This window comes from Plecotus auritus (genome assembly GCF_963455305.1).
Source record: "Plecotus auritus genome assembly, chromosome: 2".
In the NCBI taxonomy this organism is placed as follows: Eukaryota; Metazoa; Chordata; class Mammalia; order Chiroptera; family Vespertilionidae; genus Plecotus; species Plecotus auritus.
The window spans coordinates 58,809,922-58,833,499 of NC_137771.1; the positions used below are offsets into that span (position 1 = coordinate 58,809,922).

General features: G+C 35.3%; 1 protein-coding gene across 4 annotated transcripts in view; it reads left to right on the top strand.

The window, feature by feature from the left end:
* DNAJB4 (DnaJ heat shock protein family (Hsp40) member B4) overlaps nucleotides 1-22,740 on the top strand; it is a 53,806-nt gene extending 31,066 nt beyond the window's left edge. For 2 of the 4 annotated variants that reach the window (XM_080654993.1, XM_080654994.1), the window contains exons 2-3: nucleotides 19,462-20,030; nucleotides 21,447-22,732. In XM_080654993.1, the coding sequence (XP_080511119.1) occupies nucleotides 19,596-20,030; nucleotides 21,447-21,680 (669 nt within the window). In that variant the 5' untranslated portion in view covers nucleotides 19,462-19,595 and the 3' untranslated portion in view covers nucleotides 21,681-22,732. Of the gene's footprint in view, nucleotides 1-8,832; nucleotides 8,916-9,040; nucleotides 9,329-19,461; nucleotides 20,031-21,446 lie in introns of those variants that run through there. The other 2 variants (XM_080654991.1, XM_080654992.1) reach the window with 2 other exon arrangements.
* Nucleotides 22,741-23,578: the final 838 nt, after the last annotated feature.

Below are 23,578 nucleotides of genomic sequence, written 5' to 3' on the forward strand. Positions count from 1 at the left end.
CCTTACACTATCTTCATATTTTTGGATTCTTTTTTCTTTTTGCTTTTCTGGTTGAGTGTTTTTTGCTTCTTTGTATTTCAAATCTTTGACTTGATTCTTGTGATCCTCTAGTCTGCTGTTAGATCTCTGTATAATATTTTTTATTTCAGTCAGTGTATGTTTAATTTCTAGTTGGTCCTTTTTCATATCCTCGAGGGTCTCGCTAAATTTATTGGCCTTTTCTAGGAAATTCTTGAAAAACCTTATAACCGTGGTTTTGAACTCTATATCCAGTCATTTGCTTTCCTCCATTTCTTTTGTTTGTGATCTGTTTCTTTGTCTCTGCATTTTGGCTGCTTCCCTGAGTTGATAGAGTGGCTTTGTGTGCTAGGTGTCCTATAGGGCCCAGTGGCTCAGCCTCCCCAGTTACCTGAGGTGGACACTCTTGGTGCATTTTTTTGTGGGCTGTGTGCACAGTCTTGCTGTAGGTAAGCCTTGATTGTTGTTGGTATCACTGGGAGGAATTGACCTCCAGGCCAATTGGCTGTGAGGATCAGCCGTGTCTACGCTGGGAAGACTTCTGTGCTGGAGACAACCTTATGAGAGAAGACCTACAAAAGCCTCTGTGCTCAGCTTGGATGGGGCGGAGTCTCAGGGCGGAGCAGACAGCATTGGTTTCCTGTCAGCCCTGCCCTAATAGGCCCCTGGGTCTCAGTGTCCCGTGGTCATCGCTGCAAGCACCTCTGAAAGAAAGCCACCCTCGAGTTCCGTCCGCTGCCAGACAGTCCAGTTTCTCCCCAAATGAGCCTGGGTCCCCAGAGTCTTGCCCGGAACTGGAGTTCAGTGCAGTTGGGAGCTTTTGTCTCCCTTCTGCTTGAGAAAGCCAGCCGTGTACTCAGTTGCCAGCCCTCTCCACGCGCACACCTCTGTACCTCTGCCTTCTGCAGCTCCTGTGAGTTTCAGTATGCTTTTCTCTTTCTTTCTAGTTGTAGAATTTCCACTCAGCCAGCCTTCCTGTGGTTCTGGATGATGGCCGATTTGTCTTTTAGTTGTAGTTTTGAATTTGTTGTGTGAGGCAGCAGTTTAGGTGTTTACCTATGCTGCCATCTTGGTTTCTCCCAAAACTCGTTCTTTTTAGTGCTAAACAATATTCCATTGTCTGGATGTACTACAGTTTATCCAATATTCCATTGTCTGGATGTACTACTGTTTATCTGTTCACCTACTGAAGGACATTTTGATTGCTTCCAAGTTTTGGCAATTATGAATAAAGCTGTTATTGAATATGCAAATTTTTCTCCTCACTGAAACAAATAAAGCTGTTATAAACATTCATATGCATATTTTTGTGTGGATGAAAGTTTTCAACTCCTTTGATAAGTACCAAGGAGTGTCATGGTTGGATGGTATGATAAGTCTATGTTTATTTTATTTTTTACTTTAAATTTTTTTGTTAATCTTCACCTGAGGATATTTTCCCATTGATTTTTAGAGAGAGTGGATGGGAGGGAAGAAACAGAAAGAGAGAAACACTGATGTGAGAGAGATATCGATTGGTTGCCTCCTGTACCCACCCTGACCAGGGCCAGGGATGGAGCCTGCAACTAAGGTATGTGACCGGAATTGAACCTGGGACCCTTCAGTCTAAGGGCCAATGCTCTATCCACTGAGCCAAACCGGCTATGGTGGTCTATGTTTATTTTTGTAAGAAAACACCAAACTATCTTCTAAAGTGGCTATACCATTTTTCATTCCCACCAGAAATGAATGAGAATTCCTATTCCTGTGACAGCATTTGGTATTACCAAAGTTCTGGATTTTAGCCATTTTAATAGGTGTGTAGGGATATCTCATTTTAATATTCATCTTCCTGATGACATGATATGGAGAATCATTATATTTTATTATTTTTAAAAATATATTTTTATTGATTTCAGAGAGGAAGGAAGAGAGAGAGAGAAACATCAATGATAAGAGAGAATCATTGATCAGCTGGCTTCTACACGGCCTACACAGGGATCAAGCCCACAACCTAGGCATGTGCCCTGAGCAGGAATTGAACTGTGACCTCTAGTTCATAGGTCTACATTCAACTACTGAGCCATACCGCGGCTGAGCTGGAGAATAATTTTATATGCTTTTTTTGCCATCTGTATATCTCCTTTGGTGAGGTGTCTGCTAAGATATTTGGCCCATGTTTTAATTGACTTGTTTTCTAATTGTTGAGTTCTAAGAGTTCTTTATATATTTTGGATAATGGTTTTTTATTGGATGACTTCTGAATTATTTTCTCCATCTGTGGCTTGTCTTTTCATTCTATTGACAGTATCTTCCTCAGCAGAAATTTTTAATTTTAATGAAGTCCAGCTTATCAGTTCTTTCATGAAGTATGCCTTTGGTATTATATTTAAAAAGTAATTGTCACCCCTGGCTGGGTAGCTCAGTTGGTTGGAGCGTCAACCTGTACAGCATAAGTTGTGGGTTCAATCCCCAGTCTGTGCACATAGGGGAGGCACCCGATAGATGTATTCTCACATGGATGTCTCTCTCTCTCTCCCTGTCTCTCTCTACCTTCCTCTCTCTAAAATTAATAAACATCAACAAACATATCCTTGGGTGAGGATTAAAAAAAAGTCATTGCAGCCCTGGCTGGTGTTCTCAATGGTTAGAGCATTGGCTTGTGCACCAAACGGTCACAAGTTTGATTCCCAGTCAAGGGCACATACATACCTGGGTTACACGTTTGATCTCTAGCACCAGTCGGGACACGTGCGGGAGACAGCTGATCAATGTGTCTCACATCGATGTTTCTCTCTCTCTCTTTCTCCTCCTCCCTCCCTCCCTTCCTTTTTACTTTCTCTCCCTAAAAAAAAAAAATGGAAACAAATATCCTCGGGTGAAGATAAATACATGAAGTCATTGCTAAATCCAAGGTAATTTAGATTTTTCCTATGTTCTAAAAGTTTTATAATTTTGCATTTTATTTTTAGGTCTGTGGATCCATTTTGAGTTAATTTCTGTGAAGGGTATAATTTAAAGTCTGTGTCTAGATTTTTTCTTTGCAAGTGAATGTCCAGTTGCTCCAGTGCTATTTAGCCTTTCTTCCCTTGTCAAAGATCAGTTGACTATAATTATGGGTCTATTTCTGGATTCCCTATTCTCTTCCATTGATCTATTTGCCTGTTCTTTCACCAATACCACACTGTCTTGATGACTGTATTTGAAACACAATGCACTTGAAATACAATGAATGCACTTGAAATACAAATGAATATATTTTCAATACAGTGAATACTACCTATGTGAAGTTTTAATGATGAAATTTGAGTAAAGTTAAGATGGGTAAGTAGCAAATATTAACCGGAATATTTGGAAAGAGCCATTAATTCTTAGTTGGACAGTTTTTTTTTGTGTGTGTATGTGTATGCTTATAAAAAGAATATTTTGTTATACATATTGTATAGTAATATTTTTCTAAAAATTTTTGTTTCATATGATGAAATCATTGTCATCGCAGTGGATAACACTTCCATAGTCCTCACTATGTGCCAGTCACATGTAAGTGCATCATACATTTCTCTCATTTAATTCTCACAACAGCCCTATGAAGTTAGTATCCTATATAATAAAAGTCTAATATGCAAATCGACTGAATGGCAGAACTACCGGTCACTATGATGCACACTGACCACCAGGGGGCAGACGTTCAATGCAGGAGCTGCCCCCTGGTGATCAGTGTGCTCCCATAGGGGGAGCACCACTCAGCCAGAAGCCGGCTCACGGCTGGTGAGTGCAGCGGTGGTGGTGGGTGCCTCTCCCAGCTCTGCGGCAGCGCTAAGGATGTCCGGCTGCTGGCTTCTGGACTGTGAGAGGGTGCAGGCTGGGCTGAGGGACCCCCCCTACCCATGCCCAAGTGAACAAATTTCATGCACTGGGCCTCTAGTTAATATTAATTCCATTTGAGAGATGAGGAACCTGAGGCACAGAGAAGTGAAATCCAAGGCCACACAACTAGTAAGTGGTAATGCCAGGATTCTAACCCAGATTGTCTGGCTCCAAAGTCTGTGCTTTTAATGACTACACTATCAATATTCCCTGGTGCCATCTTAACAAATTTTACAACCACTGTTACATACTTATATTTGAGCTTATATTCAATATCTAAAGTACTGTTAACAAGGAATAAAAGAACCTCAGTTTTCTTATTCTTGATAAGAAGTAGCTGGGAATGGAAGTCATAATTTATTAAAACCAATCACTGAGAAATTTCAGGACTAAACGTACTCATTTAAGAATTAATTATTGACAGAAAAGTTTTCAATAGAAACAGGTAAAATATTAGAAGTCATTTGTCTTTGAGTATTTAAGTATGATGATCTGAATTTTAATGGTAATCTTTTTTCTGAGGCTCTAGAAGGCATGTTGCCTTTCACTATACCAGTGGTCAGCAAACCGCAGCTCGCGAGCCACATACAGCTCTTTGGCCCCTTGAGTGTGGCTCTTCCACAAAATACCACGGCCTGGGCGAGTCTATTTTGAAGAAGTGGCGTTAGAAGAAGTTTAAGTTTAAAAAATTTGGCTCTCAAAAGAAATTTCAATTGTACTGTTGATATTTGGTTCTGTTGACTAATGAGTTTGCCGACCACTAATATATTATAAACTGAGTTTGCACTATACTAATTTATTATAAACTGAGAAATGATTTGTGAGTTGGAGAAAGAAAACATTTTTATTGTATATGAATAAAGCCAAAGTAGAAGGTTAAGATAGCATTAGTTGAATGACTAGTAATATACTTTTAGTTTTTTGTGATTAAAATTATCTTTAGCTCTCATTATCTAAATATATTTAATATTTGCTCTTTTCTGATTTTTATATTTAGTATTTGAACTATGATTATAAAATAAAAATCTCATAGTTTTATAAAAATAATTTTTTCTATATTTATTAAAGAGCATAATAAGCCAAATAAGGAAGTTTTGTAAAGATATAGAAAACAAAATATAGTATCATTAAAATTTTTACTTAATCCTGGCCCATGCATGGCTCTCTTAATAGAGTGATACTTTTCCCCTAAATATATTATTGAGCACAAAAAGTTTGTTGCTATTAACTTTGATAAACAAAGTAATAAACACACTTAAGATTTCTGATTTGGTTGAAAAAATGAAAATCATTTCTTTACAATATATGGTGACTTGCCTTCAGTCACAGATGACCTATTCTCAGCATGCGAACTTGACCTTATAAACTAAATATTGAGAAGAATCTGATTTTTTGTAACTTTCTTTTAATAAAGAAAATAATTGTGTTGTCATGGAATAATCTCATCAGTGTTTGAGTAGTAAGGTAAAAATTTAAAAATACAAACACTGCCCAGCCGACGTGGCTCAGTGATTGAGCATCGACCTATGAATCAGGAGGTCACAGTTCAATTTCTCATCAGGGAACATGCCCAGGTTTCGGGCTCAATCCCCGGTGTGGGGCATGCAAGAGGCAGCCGATCAAAGATTGATGTTTCTATCTCTCTCTACCTCTCCCTTCCTCTCTGAAATAAAAAGAAATATAGTATTAAAAAAAATACAAACACTAATTTCATCTTTGTTAAAAATATAGCTCTGGCTGCTGTGGCTTGGTTGGTTGGGTGTCGTTCAGTGCACCGAAAGGTTGGCAATTTGATTCCTGGTAAGGGCACATGCCTGGGTTGCAGGCTCTATCCCCAGGAAGGGGGTGTACAGAAGGCATCCCATCAATGTTTTGCTCCCACATTGATGTTTCTCTCTCTTTCTCTCTCTCTCCCTTCCTCTAAAAAAAAAAAAAAATCAATGAAAGATACTTTAAATAGCTATAAAGGAGCCTTAAAGGTATTTAAGGAAAAAAATAAGTTATAAACTCTAGCTAGTTTTTGTTCTCAAATTTTCTGTCACACATACACATACCTGTAATATCAAATAAGCAGGGATTTATGTGATTTCTAAATAATGTTGCAAATAGAGTCTATTTTATAGTATTTTTGGTTTCCTTTTCCCTTTTCAAAACAATTAAATGAGCTTTATTCACATATTTTTTTCTGCTCCATTTTCCCAAAAGGCTGCCACTACTGTTTCCTTTATATATTCTATTTTTGTCATGGTAATTATTTACAGGGATGATAATTGCTTGCCTCCCCCACTGCCATAAAAAAAAACCCACATTTATCTCATGCAAACTTGGATGTGAAAATTTAATGTGAAGTGATTGTGTAAGGGAATTTCAACCCCTAAGTGGTTCAGATCAGTCTGAAAAAGTGAATGTAAACGTGAAATGTCTCTAAAATATTATGTAGTTTAAAAATGATCATATTGACCCATTACCCTATTGCATCTAATTGCAATGAGTATATTTGTATATATAATCATTTTATCTTATGAATTACTTTCTAAGGACAAATTTCCAAGTATGTTATATACAGGGTTTTTAAAACCATTTTTAATAACTGTTCCCAAACATTTGAAAGAATTATTTATAGAGTTATAACCCGCTCTCGCCGGTGTGGCTTAGTTGGTTGGAGCACCGAGAGGTAGCTGGTTTGATTCCCAGTCAGGGCACATGCCTGGGTTGCGGGTCTTCGGTAGGGGGATTCATGCTGCTCTCTCACATTGATGTTTCTCTCCCTTGGTCCCTCTCCCTTCCTCTGTCTCTAAAAATCAATAAAAATATTTTTTTAAAGCTATAAGTGTACAAGTATCTGGTCATTTTGTCAAAAGCTACTAGGTTATTTTATTATTTGAAGTCTTAAAAATTATAATTGCTTCCTTATTAACTTGAAATTTCCAAGTTGAGGAGAATTCTGGCCTTTTGACTTTACCACTAGTATTCTTTTATGTGTTTAAGATATTTGAAGAACTATGAAAATCCTTTTATCACCCTTCTCTATGTATGGAGAGCCAGATTTCTTTTCATTTGTTAATAAATAATGAATTTCTCAGAAATGTGGAAAACCTAGTCTTTGGGTTTTTTAAATCATTTAATATGCCAAGTCCTTATAATATTTCTAGCTCTCTGAAAATTATCAAATCAGATGAAAATTTCCTTTTTTTTCTTCTCAGTGTTACCCACCAGAATAATTTAGGCCTTTCATAGATAGTAAATGTCAGTGTTCCTTTGGTAATTAATTGTTGATCTCTGCACTGGACTCCAATTTGCTTTTTTTTTTTTTTTAAAGTAGAAGTCTTAAAGTGACTTTGTATATTAGTACTGTTTTCTATGTGTTTTTAAATTTGAAAATTTATCTCTTGACATTGAGTATTTCTTGATGGGACTAAAAATTTTGTTGAATACCTGACAAACCTCTATAACCTGTAACTAGGCTAGATAGATGTTATAAATTTCTAATGTCAAGGTGTTTTTAAAATAAAGAGTTTTGAGAAGTAGGAAAGCTATCAGAATGCACAAAAATGGACATCTGAAAGAATTGCTGAATCATTAATGTAAAGCTGTTTGGCATATACAGTAGGTGTTCCCATACTTTAAACGGTTAACACATAATCATCACCTTTTCATTATACTCTAAACATATATGTCCATTTAATTTTCTTCATAAATGTTCTTTTTTAAGTTAACAGACTTAAGATAATTAAGTATAAAGCTCTATGTAATTCTTTTTTCTATGAATTCTTTTGACATTTTCTTATTAATCCATCTTTCCAATATTATATTAGAAATAGGAGCACTTAGAAAAGGTGAGGAAACCATACAGGACATAAGAGATTAGTTATATACATTTAAATTATTACTCATAAATATCCAAAATATATAAGAGCAGACATCAAAAGGGTATATAAGTGATATGACATAAAATTTGTTGATAAATATACCAAGTTACAATAAATAAATAAACATAAATATTCCTAAGAAAAAAAAAGGATTAGAAGGAAATACACTAACAGTTAGCAGGGAATTATCTAAAGTGGTATGATAGGGAGATTTTTATTTTAATCTTTTTCCTTTCTGTTTTCCAAAATCTTTAACAATAATTTATATTTATAATTAGGGAAAATGTGTTCTTAAAAGAAAAAATATTTCTCATACTATTGCCCCGAAAATAGCATATCCAGATTTTAAGCTGATCCAGTTAAGGTCTTGAAAGAAACATGAATATTTACTGTTGGTAACCTGATACTTTTCTCCTCTCTGTCCTGCAGCACAAAAGGTCTTCAGTGACTCTAAGGAATTGGAGGTGTCTCGTTCTATTTTAGTTGAAGTAACTAAAATCAGATATGAAGATTTCATAAATATTAGTTTGCCAGAACCATTAACTTTTATTTACTATAAAAAGACCATTTAAAATCACTAGCTAAAATAATATTTAAGTCCTCTAGTTATTTTTAAAATATTGTTTTTGAAGTTATGATATAGCCTTTTTACAACGTGAAATTGGTATATTGACTTCCTGGCATTTTGATTGATAAACTCCAGGAATTTTGAAAATGACACAAATTTTTTGAAAATTTTAATTTAGACAAACCATATTTTAGTATTGTATATCTTACACTTGAATAACTTGAAATTGAAGTGAAAATACCTAAAATAAGTACCCATGGGTATATTTGCATAATAAGTTTAACTTATTTTAACATAGCATGCCTAATAGCTATAATTATTTTTACTTTTCACCTAGAATGGAGTAAATAAAAAAGCGTAGTTATGACATTCAATGCTGAAATATTGGTTTCTTAATCTACTTGGCCTCTTAAAAAGGAAATACAGATGGTAGAGCCAGAAGGAAAATGAATAGTTAATCGTGGAGGAGGAGAAAACCTAGCTCAGATCTTTGACTAGCGGCAGCTGGGGAAGTGACGTCCTGTAGCATTTGCTGTTCTAGAAAGTACAGAGACACGTAGTGAAAATGGGAGGATCTAGAAGAAGGCTGTCTCCTGTGTAGTGTATATTTATCTGTAAGTGAGCTGTTGGGGAAGGAATTAAATACGGATATGCTGTGTGCTTGCTGCCTTAAGACAGTGAGGCTGAATTGCTAATTGCTTTAACTTTTAAAATACCCTGCTTGGTTTATTTTCCTTAGAATCCTTGTATTGCTAAGACTGGGGACGCAGTTTTCTTTCACAAAGGGAAATCTAAGTTCATTTCAAGGCATTCGAAATGGGGAAAGACTATTATTGCATTTTGGGAATTGAAAAAGGAGCGTCAGATGAAGATATTAAAAAGGCTTACCGAAAACAAGCCCTCAAATTTCATCCGGACAAGAACAAATCTCCTCAGGCAGAGGAAAAATTTAAAGAGGTCGCAGAAGCTTATGAAGTATTGAGTGATCCTAAAAAGAGAGAAATATATGATCAGTTTGGGGAGGAAGGTAAGAATTCGGTGTATATCTTTCTATCTCTCCAGCTCTGTGTCTCTCTCTCTCTTTTCCCCGTCCTCTCTCGGCTTTCTGGTTGTCATTAAATTAAACTATCAGACATATCAATGTAGAAAGATAAATAATGGATAAAAACAAAATTTTATCTCTGATGATATGAATGAATATTACATAGCTGTCAATCAAAAATACTTGTTTGCCTTTTTTTAGATTTTGGCATTTTGTAATATCCGTATTCTACCATTAGATTTATAATGTTAACATTTATATTTGAAAAGAAACCTTAAATTCTCATACACATTAATGAATTGTGTCAAAAGTCTTATGCAACCTGTTTTATTTTTTAATGAGTTTTCTGCCAGAACCAGTAAAGATCCTTCAATCATTTAAAATCTTAAGATTGGCAGCTCAAATTCTGGTTAGTTTCTATTTTATTCACAAAAAAGAAGTTTTTGCCTTTCTTATAGCAAAGCTAGTTTAGCTTGAACAAGAGAAAGTCATCTCTCTGAGAAGGAGAAGGCCTAGGCATTTAGCTGTAGTTGTTTTTGGCATTCCGCCTGGAGAGGAAAGAATTTTCCTGATGTCATAAAATACCAGAACAAGTTTTTAGCTTAATTGTAAACAGTAATTGTTGCCAAGAAAATGAGATATCAGAAATACAATTTTTGACCTAAAATGGCCACTTAGCACAATTATTGATTTACTTTTAGGTAGCACTATTTCCTTTGAAATTTTACTGTCTAGGTATAGAGAAAAGCATGACAACTTCCCCTTTCCTCTCCCTGCGGTACTTTTGTTTCTTGCATTGAGATCAGAAACTAGTTGAATACAGTAGATGAGATATTTCAAGATTATTTTATCACTCAGATTTTAAATTAAGTTTGTCATCATCTCCATAGCTATAAAGTAAGTCTATTTTAAATTGCTAATTAACAATAAAAATACTTTAATTCCTACAATTTTAAAAATCAGAACTTAAGTTGTTTTATTATTTTCACCCAAAGTGTTCTTTTTTAAATTCTTATAAATTATAAAATTTTAAGTTATGAAAACTTTTTTGTTATGTTTTTGCTTTCTTTATTGCATTTAATGTTAACTTTTTCTAATTAGAAATATATCCTAAAATAGTGAAAAAGTGACTGTTCATTTTAAGTTAAAAATTAAATTTAGATAAGCAGGGTGATTATGTATTAAGGGTTTTTTCTTTGTTTTATTTTTCTTTTTGGTCTGAGTTGCCAAAAATAGCAGCTTTTGCTGCTAGCTTTGGTGTGATGAGGGTCTGCATTGTCAGGTTCTTATAAAGTAAATATTGAAAAAGGCAAATAAATAGTTGGCAGTTTAATCCTGCTTGCTCCTATGGCCATACTACTCAAAATACTATGGTTCGGTTCATCATAAAAGCTAAGCAGGATTCTCAGATACTACTAACAGTGCACTATTTCCAAAGAACTTATTTTGTAATTTTGTAAAGAAATCCATAAATAGAGGGGATAAATGGTGATGGAGGGAGACTTGACTTGTGCAGATGATGTATTATAAAATTGTACACCTGAACCCTATATAATTTTATTAACCAATCTCACCTCAATAAATTCAATTAAAATTAAAAAAAGAAATCCACAAATATAAATTTCCATGGAAAACCAGATACCCACTGCTTTACTCTACATCTCACTGATAGCTGACTCAGCCATAGGACTGAGGATATTTGTCTTCAGAAATTTGAAGTCACCAAATAATACATTTTTTGGGGGTTTAATATTACCTTTTAGTAGTGTTTTTATTGAGTGATATTTCTCCAGTTTGATTTTTACTGATCATCACCGTGAGTGAATTTAAAAACAATACCAAAAATAGAACCAAAAAACAAAACTAAAGCGGGATCATCTATATATCCTGAATTTTGTTGTTGTTCTTGACTCAGATAATTCATATAAGCAATAGGTAATAGTGAGGGAAGAATAAGTTTTTAAATAATATATTTTAAAGCACTCCAATGCTTTAAAATATATTATTCAGAAATACTATTCTCTAGTTGTGCTACTTGAAAATAGTTAAAATAAAAGTTACTATATTTGATTCTTTAAAAAAATTATTCTTCCTTTACAGAAAAGCATTATATTTGCCTTTTATTCAGAATGTCTCATTTTTTTTTAAAAAAAAATCTCTTTGGGTATAGTACTGTGAAAATGTGGGAAAACATTTTTCTCTTTGTTTTTCATATCTGTTCATGCCTGCAGGCCTGGTTCCATAGCCCTATGGCTTTCTCTAGCAGTAACAAAACACTGAATTTTATGATTGGAGCCATTACTAATTTACCTGATGTTCCCCCCCCCCCCCCCCCACCGCCTCCCAATTATTGCACTGTTTCAAGGCTTGGGACAGTGGGAAGGTACCATGAACTGAGAAGCGTATGAGTTGAACATGCTAAATTATGTATTTAGGAACTAAGAGAACTAGTGATCCAGTTTGCTCATGGTTTGAAAATCTCTAATATCCACAATTTTAAATGGTGGGGTTTTAAAAATATTATTGATTTTTAGAGAGCCGGGGGTGGGGGGGTGGGGGGAAGAGAGAAACATCAATTTGTTCCACTTATTTATGCATTCATTGGTTGATTCTTGTATGTGTCCTGACAGGAGATCAAACCCGCAACCTTGGAGTATGTAGATAATGCTCTAACCAACTGAACTACCTGGCCAGGGCCTTAAATGCTGTGTTTTTAAAAAGCTAGATAAAAATAGAGATGTTTTAAGTTTATTATATGACCCAGCAGTACTACTCCTAGGAATCTATAAAAGAGAAATGAAAATATACGTCCATCCAAAGACATGTATGTGAATGTTCATAGCAGCATTATTTGTAATGGTCCCCAACTGGAGACAAGTCAAAAGTACCATCATTAGGTGAATGGATAAACAAACTGTGATAAATACTATATATATATACTATATATGTATATACTATATATACACACACAATGGAATACTATTTAGCAATTAAAATGACCAATTTAATTAAGTCTGCTACATCATGGATGAAATTTAAAAACTATGCTAAATAAAAGAAGTTGGATGTAAAAGACTATATAGGCTATGATCCCATTTAGTAGTATATGAATTACATAGAAAAGGCAAATTTGTAAAGAAAGAAAGCAGATCAGTGGTTGCCTAGGGCTAGAGGTAGGAACAGGGATTAGCTACAAATAGAAACTAGAGATAAATGTTCTAATTATGGTGGTGATGGTCACACAATTCTACAACTTTACTAAACTCAATGAATTGTACATTCGATGGGTTAATTTTATGGTATGTAGTAAAAAACATTATTTTAAAAAACAGAAATTTTCCACATAGTTGAATCATTGGAAAACAAAAAACACAGAAATTTAATATTGGATTTTGAATCAGTCTCTCTGAAAAAATTTAGGTTTAGTTCTGACAAGTTTGTATTAAAAGACTAAGAAAATTTTTTAAGTAACACATCCTTATAGTATTCTAGTTCTCTAACATTTCGTTATGCCTTCTTTTTTTGCTTGTTTATGATTTAATCAATAACTTATTTTAAACACTGAAAGGTAGTATTTAGCCTTGGCTGGTTTGGCTTAGTGGGTAGAGCGTCGGCCTGCGGACTAAAGGGTCCAGCATTCGATTCCGGTTAAGGGCACATGCCTGGGTTGCAGGCTCTATCCCCAGAAGGGTGTGTGCAGGAGGCAGCCGATCAGTGATTCTTTCTCATCATTGATGTTTCTAACTCTCTCTCCCTCTCCTTTCTTCTCTGAAATCAATAATATATATGTATATGTATATATATATAAAGAAAGGTAGTATTTATATGATCAGACTTTTATTTAGTACATTAATCTCTATACTATTGTTTTAAATCAACTGGATTTTTTATTTACTATATATTTCTAAAAATAAATAAATTGGGTTTTTATGAATCAAAACTGTTTAAAGGTTCTCATGCTAGTAATTCTAAGTCTTGCTATCAATCTGGATATTTACATGTTAGATCTCCTTAAAGTAAGAGTTATTAAAGTCCTATAATTTTTTTCTTTGAAGTCCTAATTCTCCAATGCTGTTTCTTTTGATAAACTTTTAGTCAACTAATTGTTAGAAATCATTTTTATGGTTAGTACCCCAAACACATATTTGTTTTTGGATTGCACATTGGTTAGTTGGTTGGTTGCTGTTTTTTTAACCCTCACCCGAGGATATGCTTAGAGAGAGAGACAGAGAGAAACAGAGAGACAGAGAGAAAGAAAGAAACATCGATATGAGAAAGAAACATTGATCCCTTGCCTTCCCTACATATCTCGACCAGGATTGAACCTGCAACCTAGGTATGTGCCCCAACCCCGAATTGAACCCACAATCTTTTGGTGCACAGAACAATGTTCCAACCTACTGAGCCACCCAACCAGGGTGCTTAGTTGTTTTTTAAATAATAGCAGTCTTTCTAAAGCATAGGCAAATGTTGATTCTAGAGTGCATTCCTTCATAATACAAAGTGATATGGTGTCTGGGAAACATTTTGGATAGCAGAAGGAATCCAGTTGAATTTTAAAATTTTCCACAAGCAGTTGAAATGTATGTAATAAAAGAATTGACTGTATAGTTGATGACATGCCCATTATAATTCAAGTGCTCAGCAGTGCAAGTGATATTTGCATAATAATTCATGTTATATTGTAGCAGTATGAATTTTGGTTAGATTTTCTCAGTTATTATAGTAGCCTTGTCATTTATCTGAGCAATGTAGTTGACTAGTGTCAAAGAAAATTTCAAAGCCCTGTTGGAGGCTTTTTATCACCTTTGATACATGTCATTTTATACAGTATGTAAATCTCAGGAACTCTGTAATCCTGATTGAGTTACTATTTTTGGCAGAGGAGGAAAGGGATTTTAGGGAAAAGCCAAACCCATGATATAACTTTTTAAAAATTTAAATTCTTTATTGTTTAAAGTATTACATATGTTTCCTCTCCGCGCCCACCCCCCACCCCCCGCCCCCATTGACCTCTCCCCGGCCGTTCCATGGGGGACTTATATGCATGCATACAAGTCCTTTGGTTGATCTCTTACTCATCCCTCCTGCCTTCCCTCTGAGGTTGGACAGTGTGTTCAATGCTTCTTATGTCTCTGGATCTATTTTTGTTCATCAGTTTATGTTGTCCATTATATTCCACAAATGAGTGAGATCATGTGATATTTATATTTCTCTGACTGGCTTATTTTGCTTAGTATAATGCTCTCTAGATCCATCCATGCTGTTGCAAATGGTAAGAGTTCCTTCTTTTTTTACAGCAGCGTAGTATTCCATTGTGTTGATGTACCACCGTTTTTTAATCCACGCACCTGCTGATGGACACTTAGGCTGTTTCCAAATCTTCCAAATTGTAAATTGTGCTGCTATGAACATAGGGGTGCATGTATTCTTTCTGATTTATGTTTCTGACTTCTTGGGATATATTCCTAGAAGTGGGATTACTGGGTCAAATGGGCATGATATAATAACTTAAAATATTCTTTCTTTTCATGAATTCAGTATGGGCTCAAACATTTAGATTTTTGTCTTGCCAACAAAATTAAACTATATTTGGCAGCTAATTTACTTTATTAACTCTGTTAAATTATTATACTGTGTTATATTTGTGGGACAAAAGATGAAATGATTGAAATAATTTAATGGTTTAGTCACATTGATCATGACCTTGAGTTGTATACATATTTTATCATTAAAATCTGTCACTAGGTTTTTGTGTGTATGTATTTTTTTTTTTAACATTTGGAGCTATAACAATACTACTACAATATAATAAAATAAGTTTTGGATGAGCTGCATGTTAAAAGTTCTTGTCCTGTTTATACCTGTCATTCTGTTCCTATAAGGAATGTCTCTAACTGCTATTTGGATATATCATTCAATACATATTTTGATAATTTTCATATTATTATATTGCTCCAGATTTCTTTTAAAAAAAAATAAATCTTTATTGTTCAGATTATTACAGTTCTTCCTCTTTTTCCCCCATAGCTCCCCTCCACCCAGTTCCTACCCCACCCTCTGTCCTTACCCCCACCCCACTGTCCTCATCCATAGGTGTACGATTTTTGTCCAGTCTCTTCCCACACCCCCCACACCCCTTTCCCCCCGAGGATTGTCAAGTCCACTCTTTTTCTATGCCCCTGATTCTATTATATTCACCAGTTTATTCTGTTCATCAGATTTTTTATTCACTTGATTTTTAGATTCACTTGTTGATAGATTTGTATTTGTTGTTCATAATTTTTATCTTTACCTTTTTCTTCTTCTTCCTCTTCTTAAAGAATACCTTTCAGTATTTCATATAATACTAGTTTGGTGGTGATGAACTCCTTTAGCTTTTTCTTATCTGTGAAGCTCTTTATCTGCCCTTCTATGCTGAATGATAGCTTTGCTGGGTAGAGTAATCTTGGTTGTAGGTTCTTCCTATTCATCACTTTGAATATTTCTTGCCACTCCCGTCTGGCCTGCATAGTTTCTGTTGAGAAATCAGCTGACATTCGTATGGGTGCTCCCTTGTAGGTAACTAACTGTTTTTCTCTTGCTGCTTTTAATATTCTCTCTTTGTCTTTTGCTCTTGGCATTTTAATTATGATGTGTCTTGGTGTGGTCCTCTTTGGATTCCTTTTGTTTGGGGTTCTGTGTGCTTCCTGGACTTGTAAGTCTATTTTTTTCACCAGGTGGGGGAAGTTTTCTGTCATTATTTCTTCAAATAGGTTTTCAGTATCTTGCTCTCTCTCTTCTTCTGGCACCCCCATAATTCAGATGTTGGTATGCTTGAAGTTGTCCCAGAGGCTCCTTACACTATCTTCACATTTTTGGATTCTTTTTTCTTTTTGCTTTTCTGGTTGAGTGTTTTTTGCTTCTTTGTATTTCAAATCTTTGACTTGATTCTTGTGGTCCTCTAGTCTGCTTTTGGATCTCTGTATATTATTCTTTATTTCGGTCAGTGTATGCTTAATTTCTAGTTGGTCCTTTTTCATATCCTCGAGGGTCTCACTAAATTTATCGGCCTTTTCTAGAAAATTCTTGAAAAACCTTATAACCGTGGTTTCAAACTCTATATCCAGTCATTTGCTTTCCTCCATTTCTTTCATTTGTGATCTGTTTATTTGTCTCCGCATTTTGGCTGCTTCCCTGAGTTTATAGAGAAGCTTTGAGGTGTCCTATAGGGCCCAGTGGCTCAGCCTCGCTAGTTACCTGAGGTAGACACTCTTGGTGCACCCCTTTGTGGGCTGTGTGCACAGTCTTGTTGTAGTTAAGCCTTGATTGTTGTTGGTATCACTGGGAGGAATTGACATCCAGGCCAATTGACTGTGAGGATCAGCTGTGTCTACGATGGGAGAACTTCTGTGCTGGAGACACCCTTATGAGGCAAGACTTGCTTCAGTGAGGCTTTGGTGCTCACTGAGTCTGCCCTCTGAGTGTGTCCCTTATGGATCTGAGGAGGTGTAATCTGGATGGTTCTACTCTGACCCCTGGGTACACTGGCTTTTGGATCTCCAAGGAGGTGCTAATTTTGCCTCTGCCTGAGGCCACCCAGCAGGAGCTATGGAGAGATCTGCAGATTCCTATTCTTTGTTTGGGGTTTGGAGGTGCCCAGATGAGGCCCAGCTGTGAAGCAATGCAAGCTGCTGTGGGGCCTTGGGCCTTCTTTTGGATGTTCTGGGTCTCTTTGACTCAGCTGCAGTTTGTTAGGTAATTTTAGATTTCAAAGGACCAGGCCATTCATATGCAAAAGCTTCTACGCACAGCTTGGGTGGGGCAGGGTCTCAGGGCAGAGCAAACAGCAATGGCTGACCATCGGCCCTGCCCCTAAGAGGCCCCTGGGACTCAGTGTCCCTCGGTAATCGCTGCAAGCACCTCTGAGAGAAAGCCACCCTTGAGTTCCACCTGCTGCCAGACAGTCTAGTTTCTCCTCGTATGAGTCTGGGTCCCCAGAGTCTCGCCCAGAACTGGAGTTCAGAGCAGTCGGGAGGTTGTGTCTCCCTCCTGATTGAAAAAGACAGCCTCGTACTCAGTTGCCAGCCCTTTCCGCGTGCATGCCTCCGTACCTCTGCACTTTACTTCCGCAGCTCCTCTGAGTCTCAGCGTGCTTTTCTCTTTCCTTCTGGTTGTAGAATTTCCACTCAGCCAGCCTTCCTGTGGTTCTGTATGATATCCGTTTTGTCTTTTAGTTGTAGTTTTGAAGTGGTTGTGCAAGGTAGCAATTTCAGGTGTTTACCTATGCCACCATCTTGGTTTCTCCTGTGCTCCAGATTTCTATTCATGTATGTAGGTAAAAATTTAAACACCAGCTAAGACTGTTGGATGAAGTAGAGTTCATGTAAACCTTTTAGTGGAAGAATTCAAATAGAATAAGACATGCAAAACTAAGTCTTTTAAAAAGGATGCTTAATGATTCCAGTAGAATTTATTATTATTATTAAATATCTCATCTATGTACATGTGTGATTTTGCTTCTGCCTCTTCTCTATCCTGACATTCAAGATACACCTTTTAAAGTTTCTATTTAGGACAGTGGTTGGCAAACTGCGGCTCACGAGCCACATGAAGCTCTTTGGCCCCTTGAGTGTGGCTCTTCCACAAAATACCACGGCCTGGGCGAGTCTATTTTGAAGAAGTGGCGTTAGAAGAAGTTTAAGTTTAAAAAATTTGGCTCTCAAAAGAAATTTCAATCGTTGTACTGTTGATATTTGGCTCTGTTGACTAATGAGTTTGCCGACCACTGATTTAGGAGACTAAGAATAGATCATTCATTCCCTTTATTCAATAAACATGAGTGCCTGTCATTTTCAGCCCAGTATGCATTTAATAATGCAGAAACGAATAAAATATTTCCTGCCCTCAAATTACTACTATTTGAACATATTGGGATCTCTTAGTTAAATCTCTGAAATGTATCAGTTTTATAATTTTTAGATTCTGCTCCTGCTTGTTTCTTTGGTTAGGAATTCTCATAAGGCTCATTCAGAAAGTTTATTGATATTGTAATGATGTAAATCCTTGTCAGTATTGCTCCCTTAAAAGATCATTGTAATTCCATCGCTGCCACCAAAAAATAAATAAATAAATAAAAATTAAAAAAAAAAAAAAGAGAGAAAAGAAAAAAAGAAAAAAAAAAGATCACTGTACTATCGTTAGTGGGTTTTAGTAGAATCTTTCTTTGGTAGGTGGTGGTCATGATGCTTCGAATATATAATCTTTTGTAAGCTAAATATTACTTAGTTGAGCCTAAAGAACAGGGTCAGAGGGTCATTAACTTGGTGTGTGAAGCAGGTTGTCCATAATAGAAATAACCAGTCCAAAGGCCTTATTTATCAAGAGCATTTACAGCTCTTGATTTCAGTCTTCTTTTTAAATGGTGTTGAAATTAATGTAATCACGTGGTATGTCTAGAGGAAAAATTTTGTTATCTGGGATAGTGATAACAATATTAGTGTGTAAAAACATCTTTTGTACTATTAAAGTTTTTCAGCCACAGAAAGAGTTCTGTTTTAATTCCTAAGCAGTAAAAGATGATCAGAAATAAAACTTGTTAGTATGAATATGGTATTTTATATTGTTGATTGTTGTGCTCATTGATGATAATGGTACTTAAAGATTTAGGTTATATATTTTGCATTGATTACTGAAGACCTTTCAATTGACATAAGTTAAGAAAACTTTATATACTTCAGGTTGTCAACCAGTAGCTTATGAGATAAGAGGTTCCAGACTTCTATTTTTTATTTATCTGTGGAACAGTGATTCAGGGATAAATTATCATTAAAGGTGGGTATTTGGAGGGAGAATTTGAAGCTAAAATTTTAACTTTAGATAGAATGATCTAGAGGTATGTAGCTGTTCTGTATTTAGTTATAATGGCATTTCTGGCCAATTTAATAAATTACAATCTAAAGTTGCCAAAGTTTATTAGTAATACAATTTTTTTTCATCTTATCACACTCATTTTCTTTTTCTTTTTTTTGCATTTTAATTTCTTTATTGGTTAAGTTATTACAAGTAATACAATTTTTGAAAGTTAAGCTTTCAATAGTTGCAGACTTTATCCTAATTATGTTTATTTCTTCGCTTAGGGTTGAAAGGAGGAGCAGGAGGTACTGATGGACAAGGAGGTACCTTCCGGTACACCTTTCATGGCGATCCTCATGCCACATTTGCAGCATTTTTCGGAGGTTCCAATCCCTTTGAAATTTTCTTTGGAAGACGGATGGCTGGTGGTAGAGATTCTGAAGATATGGAAGTAGATGGAGATCCTTTTAGTGCCTTTGGATTCAGCATGAATGGATATCCAAGAGACAGGAATTCTGTGGGGCCATCCCGCCTCAGACAAGACCCTCCAATTATTCATGAACTTAGAGTATCACTTGAAGAAATATATAGTGGTTGTACCAAACGGATGAAGATTTCTCGAAAAAGGTTAAACCCTGATGGAAGGAGTTATAGATCTGAGGACAAAATTCTCACCATTGAGATAAAAAAAGGATGGAAAGAAGGCACCAAAATCACTTTTCCAAGGGAAGGAGATGAAACACCAACTAGTATTCCAGCAGACATTGTTTTTATTATTAAAGATAAAGAACACCCCAAATTTAAAAGGGATGGATCAAATATAATTTATACTGCTAAAATTAGTTTGCGAGAGGTAAGTTAGTAAAAGCTAGGATTCTGAAACCAAACATTTATGCAGTTGATTTTAGGGGATTTAAATAATAGCTAAGATTATTTAATGCTTACTATACATTATTTTTAAAATTCTTTTAAGAACCCTCTGAGGTAGTACTGCTATATTATACCTCTTTTATGAATAAAATTATACATTCTAAGTTTAGTTACCCATATTAAGAATTTAAGTGCTAATTTTAAGTGCTACCTGGATTATGTACTGTGAGGCCTAATAATGAATTAACTCTACTCTGTTTTACCAAGTGTGGTTTATGAGATCTGCATTGTAATCTCCTCACCTTAGTCCATGTGTAAGATTTTTAAAAAAATTGTTAGTTTGGAGTAATTATATAACAAAAAATGTGTTAAAAGACAAAATAATTTATAAGGATACTGATTTAGTACACGGGTTTTAATTTTCTATATTTAGGCACTATTTCTCAAGTTAGATTATAATCTAACAAATATGGCTATGTCAGTTGCCTGCTTAAAATTCTTAAATGACTCCACATAGCATCTATCATAAAGTTCAAACTATTTAGCTTAACATAAAAGATCATTTTAATCTGATTTCCACCCATAACTGTATATGCATTTCCCTAAGTTTGCTCTATTATTATCTTATACTGGTATATATCTGTGTCATTGTCTGAGCTCTACTCTGTAGAACACTATTATTCTTCACTCTGCCTCAATACCAACTATTAGTCCAATGCTTACTTTAAGTATTCTATACTCCCAGAAGCTAAGAGGATATGCTGTGTGCCTTTTCTCTCACAAAAGACTTCTGCACATATCACTGTGCCAACATTTTACTGTATTTTAATTACTAATTTGCTTCTGTGGTCCTTGTGCATTACTTGAAGGGTCGGTATTCATGGTCCCTAAATATGCTCAGCATTTATCAGGAATGTATGGCATATAGTAGGTACTCAGTAAACATTTATTGACTAAAACAATAAATGTATTTCTTATTCTAATGTTTTCCCTCCAGAGAAGTAGGTAGTTGCTCCTATCATGTTCTTTCCAGCCCTGAATTTCTCCCTCTTTCTTCTCTCATTCCATCCCTGCATCTTGAATGTTGCAATAGCAGACTCAAACTATCCATTTAGGACAATGTGAAAGACATGCTTTACTTCTCTTTTCCTTTCCTTCCCCTTCTCCTTTTTTTTTTTTTTTCCTTTCTTTTCTTTTTTCTTTTTTTCTTTTTTTTTTTTTTTTTTAGCATGCCTGCTTGTGCATGTCCTAAAGGGATTTTCTAATGGGGGAAATAATTTTATAATTATTGATATTCTTTTGGAGGTTAAAATTTTGCCATTTGCTATCATCTTTTACAATTGGTAATATTTTTGTTTAGACTTTTAAGTTGTTTAATTTTATTTTGTGCACTTTTTAGGCATTGTGTGGCTGCTCAATTAATGTTCCAACAATGGATGGAAGAACCATACCTATGTCAGTAAATGATATTGTGAAACCTGGAATGAGGAGAAGAATTATTGGATATGGGCTGCCATTTCCAAAAAATCCTGAGCAACGTGGTGACCTTCTAATAGAATTTGAGGTGTCCTTCCCAGATTCTATATCCTCATCATCCAAAGAAGTACTTAGAAAACATCTTCCTGCCTCATAGAATGAAAAACTTTGCTACCCATATTTTGATAAGGCACTGAAAATATAAAAGGACTGGCTGTTTATTGATGTAGATGTGAATTCTGTATAAAGATGTATAAATTATTTTGAGGGTTCATTAAATTGCATGAATAGAGACGGGTCAAATAAATAGGCAAAAGGGATTTTTACAGTTAGAGATGAAGAGAAATCATTCACTCTATTTTATTTCTCCCAAGTCAGAAATTTTTAGTATTTTGCTTACACGTAAAGTTTGTTTTTGTGGAGTTAGTAGATATATTTCTAATAAAGTACTAGACTATCCAAGTACTTTATTTCTTATATTTTTACATTATCAATTAGGTTCTCATTTATAATGGAAATTTAAATTCTTAACTATACATGTGATATGTATTTCTAGAAAATAAAAACCCAAGTCATTTGGAACTGTGGTTAACTAGATTTAAATCACTATCTGAAATGCTGCTATAGGGCTGGTACCCATAAAAGAATACCCAAATGCATATGTTTCATCATTTTGATTTTTAAAATATGCTATAATGTTTGTTAATAACATAGTTGTAATGTTCTTAAGACAAACCTTTTCTTCATAAAAAGGAAATTAATGGCAATTTATCTCCTGTGGAAATCCCAATTGTCTGAATTACTGATATTTTAGAAATAGGCTGTTTTTAAAATACCATATGTAATTTTATGCAAGTTGATTATATATCTTGGACTTAATAAATTATAGGCACATTTTATTGTCCACTAGTTTAAATTAGTTTGTTTAATAATAAATATGTTTTTAGAGGAAATGTTGTTACTTGGAATTAATTTTCCAATTACACAGTCTTCTATAACTTACTCATAATATGCTATATGTACCTAATGCAATTTCCCTAAAAAGAATAAACTACCACTATGGTGTTAAGCCAAAATATGGGGAAAATAAACACTAACTGCTGCTTATGAATGATGTTGCTACTACTTGTTATGCATATAAATATTTTACTTTTTCTTATGCATAGATTGCATTTCTTAGGTTTTAATTTTTAAAATATATTTACATCTAAAAATTGTTTTGTTTTCTGTTTTATAACTCAAGTGAGAATGATGTTTTGAAACAGCATTTGGCTCAAAAGTAATTTTCAGAATGATACACACACACAGGGTTCACTGGATCCTATCACTCTTTAGCAGAATATGAAATCTTCTTCTAGAAATTCAAGAAGTAGGTTGCAATCACCATTTATTTTATGGCTTTGAGATACTAGAGGCCCGATGCATGAAATTAGTGCGAGAGTAGGCCTTCACAGCCCTGGCTGCCTCGGCCGCCCTCCCAGCCCTGGCTTCCTCTGGAAGGTCGTCCAGATGGTTGTTCCACTGTCTGGCTGTTCGGTGGATTTGCATATTATGCTTTTATTATCCTATATAATAAAAGGTCAGTGACCATAAGCATAACAACTGGAATGACTGCTTGACCAGTTGCCATGAGGTGCATTGACCACCTCTCAGTCCCTCCCTGCTGGCCCACAGGCTCCAATCACAGCATGGCAAACGGGGAACCACGGCGAACCGAGGTGAGTGGCTGTGGGGCGGGACTGCTGAGTGGGCGGAACGGCTGACCTCTTGGTCCCTCCCCCCGGCCCGCAGGCTCCAGGGAAATGGAGCCATGCTGTGATTGGAGAACCACAGTGAATGGGGCGGGGGGAGGGTGGTGGTGGAGCGGGACTGGGGACTCGTGAATGGGCAGATTTCATGTGCTGGGCCTCTAGTTATAGATAAGTCACATGACATAACATTTACCCTTTTATTTTTTTAAATTTATTTTTTTACGTTCATTGTTTTAAAATCTATGGTTTTAAGATATTCACAGAGTTATGCAACCAACCATTCTCTAATTCCAAACATTTAAAT